The sequence below is a fragment of the Myotis lucifugus genome, unplaced genomic scaffold, assembly GCF_000147115.1.
Source record: "Myotis lucifugus unplaced genomic scaffold, Myoluc2.0 scaffold_20, whole genome shotgun sequence".
NCBI lineage: Eukaryota > Metazoa > Chordata > Mammalia > Chiroptera > Vespertilionidae > Myotis > Myotis lucifugus.
In genome coordinates, this window is record NW_005871068.1 from 11,448,708 (window position 1) to 11,459,908 (window position 11,201).

The 11,201-nt window shown below is 40.3% G+C and overlaps 1 protein-coding gene across 1 annotated transcript; it reads right to left on the reverse strand.

Moving 5' to 3' along the window:
* Positions 1–7,918: 7,918 nt before the first annotated feature.
* Positions 7,919–9,520, reverse strand: LOC102420096 (protein FAM47A-like). The gene has a single exon (XM_006085694.1). The coding sequence runs from the start codon at positions 9,518–9,520 to the stop codon at positions 7,919–7,921; it is 1,602 nt and encodes a 533-aa protein (XP_006085756.1).
* Positions 9,521–11,201: the final 1,681 nt, after the last annotated feature.

Consider the following 11,201-nt stretch of genomic DNA (forward strand, 5'->3'; position numbering starts at 1 on the left):
AGAACACAGGGGTGCATATATCCTTTCTGACTGGTGTTTCTAGGGATATATTCCTATTCTTATAAGTGGGACCACTGGGTCAAATGGGAGTTCCATTTTTACTTCTTGAGGAAACTCCATACTGTTCTTCACAGTGGCTGCACCAGTCTGCATTCCCACCAGCAGGGCAAGAGGGTTCCTTTTTCACCACATTCTCCTCAGCACTTGTCATCTGTTGATTTGTTGATGGTAGCCATTCTGACAGGTGTGAGATGGTACCTCATTGTCATTTTGATTTGAATCTCTTGGATGATTGGTGGACTTTGAGCATGCTTTTATATGTCTCTTGGCCTTCTGTATGTCCTCTTTCAAAAAGTATCTATTTAGGATCTTTTCCCATTTTTTGATTGAATTGTTTATCTTTCTTTTATTAAGTTGTATGAGTTCTTTGTAAATGTTGGAGATTAAACACTTATTGGAGAAAACATTGGCAAATATGTTCTCCCATGCAGTGGGCTTTTTGTGGTTTTGTTGATGGTTTCTTTTGCTGTGCAGAAGGTTTTTATTTTGATGTAGTCCCATTTGTTTATTTTCTCTTTAGTTTCCATTGCCTTAGGAGTTGTATCGGTGAAGCTATTGCTTCGGCATATATCTGAGATCTTGCTGCCTGTGGATTCCTCTAATATTTTTTGATTTCCCGTCTTATGTTTAAGTCGTTTATCCATTTTGAGTTTATTTTTGTGTACGGTGTAAGGTGGTGGTCTAGTTTCATTATTTGCATGTATCTGTCCAATTGTCCCAACACCATTTTTTGAAGAGACTGTCTTGACTTCATTGTATGCTCTTGCTTCCTTTATAAAATATTGAGCATAGTGGTTTGGGTCGATTTCTGGGTTCTCTATCCTATTTCATTGGCCTATGTGTCTGTCTTGTGCCAATACCAGGAAGTTTTGAGAACAATGGCTTTGTAATACAGCTTGATATCTGGTATTGAGATCCCTCCTACTTTGTTCTTCTTTCTCAGGATTGCTTCAGCTAATGGGGTCTTTTTTTAATTCCAGATAAATTTTTGAAGAGTTCATTCTACGTCTGTGAAATATGCCGTCAGTATTTTAATAGGGAGTGCATTGAATCTATAGATTGCTTTGGGTAGTACAGACATTTTAATGATGTTGATTCTACCAATCAAGGACCATGGCATGTTTTTTCCATCTGTATATGTCTTCCTCTATCTGATTTTTCAGTGTCCTGTAGTTTTCTGAGTACAGGTCTTTTCCTCCTTAGTTAAGTTTATTCCTAGGTATCTTAATTATTTTGTTGCACTGTAAATGGGATTGTTTGTTTAATCTCTCTTTATGTAAGTTCATTATTGGTGTACAAAAATGCCATAGAGTTCTGGGTGTTAATTTTGTATCCTGCTACCTTGCTGAATTCATTTATTAAGTCTAATAATTTTGATGGGGTCTTTAGGGTTTTCTATGTACAGTATCATGTCATCTGCAAATAAGGACAGTTTTACTTAATCTTTTCTAATTTGGATGCCTTTTATTTCTTCTTCTTGTCTAATGACTATGGCTAGCACTTCCAGTATGGTTTTGAACAGGAGTGGTGAAAGTGGGCATCCCTTCTTGTTCCTGTTCTTAGGTGAAATGGTTTTAGTATTTGCCCATTGAGTATGATGTTGGCTGTAGGTTTGTCATATATGGTTTTTATTATGTTGAACTATGATCCCTCTATTCTCACTTTGCTGAGGTTTTTTTTTTATCAAGAAAGGGTGTTGGATTTTGTCAAATGCTTTTTCTGCATCAATTGATATGACTGTGATTTTTATCTCTCAATTTGTTTATGTGATGCATCACATTTATTGGTTGCATCCCCAGGATAAATCCTACTTGGTCATGGTATATGATCTTTTTGATGTAATGCTAGATTGGATTTGCTAGAATTTTATTGAGGATTTGGGCACTATGTTCATGAGGGATATTGGCCTGTAATTCTCTTTCTTTGTGTTGTCTTTACCTGATTTTGGCATTAAGGTAATGCTGACTACATAAAATAAGCTTGTAAGTGTTCCTTCCTCTTGAATTTTTTCCAATAGTCTGAGGGGGATAGGTTTTAGTTCTTCATTGAATGTTTGGTAAAACTCCCCTGTGAAGCAATCTGGCCCCAGGGTTTTGCTTTCAGGAAGCTTTTTGATGATTGCTTCAATTTCCTCCATAGTTGTCCATCAATTGAGATTTTTAGATTCTTCCTGATTGAGTTTTGGAAGGTTGTGTTTTTCTAGGAATATGTTCATTTCCTCAAGGTTGTCTTGTTTGTTGGAAAAGAGCTGTTCATAGTATTATTTTACAATTCTTTGTATTTCTGTGGGATCTGTTGTTATTTCTCCTCTTTAATTTCTGATTTTGTTTATTTGGGACCTCTCTCTTTGCTTCTTGGTGAACCTGGTGAGAGGTTTATCAATATTGTTTAGCCTTTCAGAGAACCAGCTCTAGGTTTCATTGATCTTTTGTATTGTTTTTTGGTCTCTATGTCATTTATTTCTGCCCTGATTTTTATTATCTCCTTCCTTCTGCTCATTCTGGGCTTTTCTCATTGCTCTCTTTCTAATTCTTTGAGTTGTTGGGTTAGATGATTTATTACCATTTTTTCTTGTTTTTTTGTGGTAGGCCTGTAGAGCTATGAACTTCCCACTCAGGACTGCTTTCATTGTGTCCCGTAGATTTTGGATTGTTGTGTTTTTTTTTTTGTTTGTTTGTTTTGTTTTGTTTTATATATTTTATTGATTTTTTTACAGAGAGAAAGGGAGAGTGATAGAGAGTTAGAAACATCGATGAGAGAGAAACATTGGTCAGCTGCCTCCTGCATACCCCCTACTGGGGATGTGCCCACAACCAAGGTACATGTCCTTGACCGGAATCAAACCTGGGACCCTTTAGTCCACAGGCCAACGCTCTATCCACTGAGCCAAACCGGTTACAGCCATGGGCAAACTATGGCCCGCGGGCCAGATCCGGCCCGTTTGAAATGAATAAAACTAAAAAAAAAAAAAAAAAAGACCGTACCCTTTTATGTAATGATGTTTACTTTGAATTTATATTAGTTCACACAAACACTCTATCCATGCTTTTGTTCTGGCCCTCTGGTCCAGTTTAAGAACCCATTGTGGCCCTTGAGTCAAAAAGTTTGCCCACCCCTGGGTTAGGGCGATTGTTGTGTTTTTATTGTCATTAGTTTCCAGGATGTTTTTAATTTCATCTTTGATCTCTTTGGTAACCCAATCATTGTTTAATAGCATGCTATTCAGCTTCCAAGTTTGAATTTTTTGGATTATTTTTATTGTAGTTTATTTCTAATATTATGCCATTGTGGTCTGAAAAAAATGTTTGATATGATTTCAATCTTCTTGAATTTGGGGAGACTTTGCTTGTGACCCAATATGTGGTCTATTTTTTAAAATGCCCCATGGGCACTTGAGAATGATGTATATTCCATGGCTTTGGGGTGAAATGTTGTGAAGATGTCAATTAAGTCCATCTGATCTAGTAAGTCATTTGGGATTGTTGTTTCTTTGCTTTTTTTTTGTCTAGAGGATTTATCCAGTGATGTCAGGGGTGTATTAAAATCCCCTACTATGATTATATTGTTGTTTATCTCTCCCTTGATATCGTCCAGGAGTTGTTTTTTATGTATTTGGGTGCTCCTGCATTGGGTGCATATATGTTTATAAGGGTTATATCCTCTTATTGTATTGATCCTTTTAGTATTATGAAGTGGCCTTCCTTATCTCTTGTTATGGCCTTCACTTTGAAGTCTATTTTGTCTGATACAAGTATTGCTACCCCAGCTTTTTTTTCATTTCCATTTGCTTGAAAGGTATTTTTCCATATCAAAATAATAATAAAATGAAATAAAAATAAAAATTAAATAGTGAAGTGTCATTCCTTTCCAACAAGTTTTAATTCCCCATGAGGGCTGGTTTAAGATCCACTATCTGCCACTTCCCAGCTTCCTGTTGCTGGGACTGAATGGCCTCTCTTTAGCCCAGTCCCTGAGGACTCTAATGACTATTCAGATTTATTTCTTTGTATCCTTTGTACCACTCAGGGGGTAGTCTGGGTGTAGCTGTATTGGTTGACTGAAGACTGCAGGGAGGGGCTATCTTTTCAGGAGAAAATGGCTGCCTAGGTCCAGCATGTCAGGTATGACTCAGCGCCAGACTCGCGGCCACCTCTCCCCGACCCTCTCCTCTCCAGACTCTCCCCAGACTCCACAAGTCTACACCTCCACCTGCACCTCAGCCACAGGTGAGTGTTTGTATTTGAAAGGTCCTATGAACTAGGTTTATTGAATAAAAGGAAAGACCAAAAAGAGGGGAAAGAGCTGTGCCACTGTGAGCCCCTCTCACCCCCACATGGCGCGGCTTAGGCAACTGTCCAGGCTGCCTCCTCTTGGATCAGCCTCTCATAGCTGTGGACTTAGATACATCATCCCCTGCCACCAGCAGTCCTGTGGACCTCCTTTCTACAGTCAGATGCTGCGCCTGTCCCAAGGGACACGGCCTCAGTGCCCTGCAGCTTTCTTCTGACGCTCCAGGATCAGAGGTCTCGCAGTTCTCTCCAGCTCAGATCCCTGATTTTACCATTTTCCAGGCATCCTCTGCCCTTCCTTGCTGCAAATTTTCTTACCAGCTGTGTTTACTTTGCCAATTCGGGGTGGATGTTATTCATTTATTCTAGTTCTATCTGCTCTGGGACAAGGCTCAGAAGACGTCAGCCTATTCTGCCACCGTTTTCTGGGAAAACTCCTAACACATTCTTTACTTTTACCCCTTCAAGCTGAATGGAAGGTCCTGAAAAGTCCTCTATGGCATTCAAGCTTTCACTCTCTTACATCAAGTGTGCAGGTTCCCTGGAAGATAGAAAACTAGCACCTATTGAGCAAGGATTTTCTACCTCCCCAGGTTCCCTGGTTTCAAACCAAGTTGAACTTATTTCCTATATGTATCTCATGCCCTGTGCCCCTCAGTTGCTTAAAAACAAGGTCTTGATAAAACCAATCATAAAATTGGCTCCAGAGGAGAGAGCATTGAAACAGGATTACAGCAGCCAGAGTGAAGACGTAACAATAGGGAAGACCATATACAAAGACATAGAGGTGTGAAAGCACATGTGGACTGGCGTCTGTAATGTAGGAGCATGTTTGTATGGTGTGCCTATGCAAACAGATATGTTATTGATTAACCTGGAGAGATAGCAAGCTTGTGAATTGGACCAGGTTTGCATTTTCGAAAAATATACTTAAGGAGAAGAAAGACTAGTTTGGAAACCAATGCAGAATTAAGATACAATGATGACATAGACTTAATTATGACGAGAAAGTCTGGGTCAGAGAGACATTCTAGGCCTTATTAAAAAAATAAAATAGAAAAGACCTGGTTCTTCAAGCTCACAATACTCACAGACAGACTTCATTTAAAATAGAAAATTTGCAAATAAACATATATATGTCCTGTCCTATATAGATGAAATATTATATACATATAGTTCTATTTACATATGAATTCCTTTATGAAGGCAAGCAGAAGTGCACTGTAGATCTGCACTACAAATCTTTCTAGCTATAAATTGTCCCATCACAGACAGGTTTAGCTGTTATTTTTAAAATGTAAAGAAGTTGCTTGATTTCTCATGTTACATTTATGAGTGAATTTTAAGTTGATATTCATGGCATGCAAAGATTACTTGCACTTGAATAGAAATGGGAGGATATTTGGTGGTGCTGGGTAGTTTTATTCACACATCGATTCTGCACAGGAGATTTTCAGCACTTGAAGCTCTCTGGTGTTCTACAGCTCTGCTACATGATATGGAAATATGCTTTCAACCCAGCTGGCATGGCTCAGTGCTTGAGTGTCAATCCATGAACCAGGAGGTCACCTTTTGATTTCTGGTCAGGGCACATGCCCGAGTTGCGCACTTGATCCCCAGCAGGGGGAGTGCAGGAGGCAGCCAATTCATAATTCTCATCATTGATGATTCCCTCTCTCTCTCCCCCTTTCTCTCTGAAATCAATAAAAATATTTTTAAAAAGTTATACACTTTCACAGTGAATTTTATGAATATAATAGGAAAATTTAAATATATTCAGTAGGGAGCAATGATAAAATAAAACACCTAAAGGTTATCCTATAATTTTTGTTTAGTAGGTTCCAATCAGGTTTTGGGCCTTGATGCAATCCTAATAAAGGTGATCACAATTTTATTATTAAATGAGACATAAATTAACTTGGCTACAGATTTCAACAAAAATAATTGTCATAATAAATTCCTTAATAATTTTAATATTAGTGGAGCTATAGAATTCTCTTATTCTTTATTCTATAACTAAATTAATGCTAACAATAATCACAAAATATAAATATTTCTGTTGACTGACAAAGAGAATGATGATAGTATGCAAATTTGCAAGAATTAAGGATTTTAATGAACATGTTTTCATAATTTGTAGACTCTAGTGACATCAGGGAACATTGTGCTTCCAGTTCAAAGGCAACAAACAAATATCCTCGTGGGCCAGGGAGGTCATTTAACTGTGTAAAATGGATCAAAGGCTTACCAAGACATGAAGAGGATAGTGATAAAGTAACAAGTGCAGCCCCCTCATAAAGGCATTCAATGAAAAACATTAAAAAATGTTATGGATATACAAAACACGCTTCCTGGCCAACCCACCTTTGTGGACATCCCATTAAATTAATTAACCATTTCAGTGGGGAAGAAAATTAGTCTGTCCTTATCATGTTCAGGCTGCCTTACCTCACATTTATCATCCACATTTTTGGAGTCATGGGAAATCTCTGTATGACAAGTCATCACGTGGAGAGACATCACAAGAAACAGGGGCTATAAGATATGATGATTTGCCTTAGGGATTTTTGACCCCAAGAATATTGAAATTAATAGGCAGATTTGAAAAGGGTTAAAAAAAGGTCTAACTAAATAGTTATTCTTTAAAAGTATTTTACTTTACTCTATTCCATAGATGAGCATGTATTATCTTTCCTTCAACTAAAGTGTGGCATCATTGACTTAATATATGTATGAATATATTTTTTCTTCTAGATTAGGAGGACAGTACATTTTACTATAATAATTCAGATAGGAAATATTTTAAGCTTGCAGGCCATGTGATCTCTGTGACAATTTCTAAATTCTCATGTTGTAGTGCAAAGGCAGCCATAGATAATTCACAAACAATGCATAAAATTACTTTGGCTATGTGTTACAAGTTTTGTTTAACAAAATATTGTCATAATGCATTATAAATTGAATATAATTGGAGTGATACAGTTCTTTCATTCTGAACAATTATTTTGAGATTCATTCCATGTGGTAGCTGGCATAATTTTTTATAAATATATTTTGACTGATTTTTAGAGAGGGAAAGAAAGAGAGAGAAACATCAACGATGATAGATAATCATTAGTTGGCTGCTTCCTGCATGCTCCCCATTGGGGGTCAAGCCTGCAACCAGAGCATGTGCCCTGACTGGGAATCAAACCATGACCTCCTGGTTCGTAGGTCAATTTTCAACCACTGAGCCACATCGGCTGGGCAACAAGATTCTTTTTAAGTAATTCTTTCATTTATAGTTACTTTTAATAAATAATTGAAATAAAAATATAATACTCCTAATGCAATAAAAACCAAGAGGAGTATATGTAAATATTGATTTCATAGTTGGTAAAATAAATACATAAAATATTGATGAACACAAGCAGATGCTCATTTAGAAATTTTTATTAGCACTAGGTGTTAAATTTACAGATGTTTTGGAATCAAATTGTCCATACACAGTGAGGCACTCAAGGTGAATTCTGACTGATGTTAAAATGAGAGAGACACACTAGCCAAGTGAGTAGTAAATAGAAAATTGTCTAATTCTCTTCTTCCTCTTCTTCCTCCACTTTGGGTTTGGAGAGGAGTTTCATTACTCGGTGTATAGGAGTCTTCACAGACTCATATTTCCATCCCTTCCTCATAAACATCTTCTCAATCACATCTGGCATCTTGTAGCCTTTGCTTACAATGAAATCTTTGAAGGCAATTGGTCCATAAAGCTCATCAATAATGTCTGGTTCAAGATGCCTTCGATAGGTCCAATATTCCTTGTCAGGGACGACTTCAGGGTCGGGCAAAGGCTGGTCACGGACCAGCTTTTTCCAGGATTTGGGGTCCAGGTACCATGCTCCATACCTTATCTTCTCCCGTTTGGGTTTATAAGGGTCTTTTCGTTTGCGGAGTTTCCTTTCCCAGTTATGTTCCTGCAGGGAGAATTTTCTCTGCTGTATTGCATCTAGCTGTTTGCAGGGCCTTATATTCAAAGGAAGCTGGGTTATTTTCTTTATTTTGACTGTATTATGGGTGAATGGGCCCTCAAAGTCAATTTCAAACTTTTTCATGATGTCCTCTTCATCAATGCCTATGTCTCCAAATTTATCATCGATCCATCTGCAGAATTCCTGAACTATTCTTCTTGCTTTGTGGAGCACAGGAACTTTGGGGATATCCGTTGTGCATGCTGCATTTGTCTCTTCCTCAGGAAACAAACTGAATAAATATGACTGGAGACTCTCCTTGGCCGTTTCCACGTGGGCTTGGTCTTCAGGTTCCAGGTTGACCTCCTCGGGAGGTTCTAGGTTGAGCTTCCAGGGAGATTCGGAGTGGACTGCCTCGGGAGGTTCTAGGTTCACTGCCTCGGGAGGCTCCAGGTTCACTGCCTCGGGAGGTTCTAGCTTCACTGCCTGGGGAGGTTCCAGGTTGACCTCCTCAGGATGTTCTTCACACAGGTGTGTGGGGGTCTTCTTTCTTTCCTTGGTGCCCTCACAATACGCCCACGTGTCCTCCAGCTCCCTGTCAGGATCTAGCACTTCCAGGACCTTGAGCAGGAGGTCTGGAGGGAGATCTTCCTCCAGATTCGGGCAGTTCGCCAGGGAATGCTGGGTCAGGTTGGCTTCAATGTTCTCTACGAAGGCCTTCCGTGCTCGCTGGGCTTGCGAGAGCTTGGAACACAGGTCCGCTCCCTTGGGCGGCTGCCTATGAATCTTTTTGGGCGGAGGGCGGGGAATTCTATGAGCAATCGTGGGGAGAAAGCCCTCCCGAGGGCTACGAGTGATCACATCTCCAGGAGATGGACAGCCCTTTCTGAAGTCGTCCAGTCCCTCCTTCACAAATACCCACCGCCGGCTGTCCATGGAGGTGGGGCACTTCCCAAGCTTGTTGTTCTGACTGGAGAGATAGCGGGAAGGCAACCTGTCCCTGTCCTTGAACCAGGGTTTACATTTCATGCCCAGGGGTAAGGGTTCCAGCCTCCGTGGCCCTAGCAGCCACTTCTTGTTGAGCTCTGGCTTCTTGTCCACCTTCGGCCCTGACTTCCAAGGCTTGATCAGCCCCGACTCTATGAGCGCCTTCTTCCTCAGGTCCGACTTTAACAGCCAACCCTCGTGGGGCTCCGGTAAGGGCCACTGCTGGCCCGCCATGGCGCCCTTGGCCCAGGGCACCCAGGGGCCTCAGGGGTTTGTTGTCCCAGCGGCCCCGTTGCTAGGAGACCATTGCCAGGTTCCGCCGCATTCTTATTCTTTCCCCAGGCAGGTCAGCACGCGCTCCTGCACAGCCTGCATTGTCCCGGGATGGCCTGCAAGGTTGCATTCTTGCTTGTGGTAGAGAACTGTTCCCGTGTATGGGCACACCACAGGTCAGCTGCCCATTCATCTTTTGATGGACTTTTGGATTGATTCCAGTTTGCGGCTGTTTGGAAATCATGGGGTCACAAATATTTCACGTGTTCACGTCTTCATAGAAGTACTTTCATTTCTCCTGGATAAATTATAGGTAGCAATTGATAGTCGGGAGCTTCTGAGAGCCGTGTTTTTTCTTATGTACTCACAGCCCTCAGATTTTGGTATTTGCCCAAATATGGGTGAGGGGAGTGAGGCATTGGGTATACAACTTAACATGGCACCCAAAAAACACCTCAGAAATCAAGATCAATTATCTTTTAAGGTAACATTTTCAACATTAATCTGAAAAACAGTGCCATATTAAAGCCATATTAGAGGGCAAAGATAGATCAGTACCCTACTATTGATCCTCCCTTTATTTAAAACCCATGTGTTGTTCAACATCCATTTTCTTTTTACAAATAGTATTTGCCTATTTTGGATACTGTTGTGTTGCTTGGAAACAGTTTGATTCTTTGGGATCCTTTTAAAGATTTGATTGAAATAAGCAGAGCAGTTCTCTGTGATAGTACGTGCCTAATTAATGTTATACCATGTGGTATGGTTAACTGTTCCTCACTACTGCAGCAAGACCCTTCCACGTAAATTATTCAATGCCTATGCATCTAGAGCAGTGGTTCTCAACCTTGGCTGCACATTAGAATCACCTGGGATTCTTTTTAAAATCCTGATTATAGGGCCTCATACTCCAGAAATTCTGTTTCTTTGTTATGGGGTGGGGCCACAACATTAGTAACAAAAAAAACAGAATATTCGGAGGATGAGGCCCAGAAATCAGGATTTTAAAAAGATTCCCAGGTGATTCTAATGTGCAGCTACTGTTGAGAACCACTGCTCTATGAGGTTTTCTAGTCTGGCTGACAGTAAAGATCGCTATTGCAGGCCCTGTGTGAGTATCAGTTACCAAGAATCCTTTCCAGTGGTTTCTTTCCTGGCTTCTTTTTAAAAAAATATATTTTATTAATTTTTTTACAGAGAGGAAGGGAGAGGGATAGAGAGTTAGAAACATCGATGAGAGAGAAACATCGATTAGCTGCCTCCTGCACACCCCCTACTGGGGATGTGTCTGCAACCAAGGTACATGCCCTTGACCAGAATCAAACCTGGGACTCTTCAGTCTGCAGGCCGATGCTCTATCCACTGATCCAAACCAGTTAGGGCTTTCCTGGCTTCTAATATTCACACATGAGCTGATCAGTAATCAGCTGAATCATTCATGTGGGGTGCAAGATTCTGGAGTTCCCTCTCTTTCTCTCGTTTTCCTCTCTGGTTGTCTGCCTTGAGAACTCTACCCACCTTGTTCTCTACAGTGTCTTAGCTCCATCTCCTCTACATAGCGTGACTGCTGATCTTTGCCTCTCTGAGCTGTGGCCTAGAAACTCAAGGAATGTGGAGCCATCATAGACTCACCTCATTTATT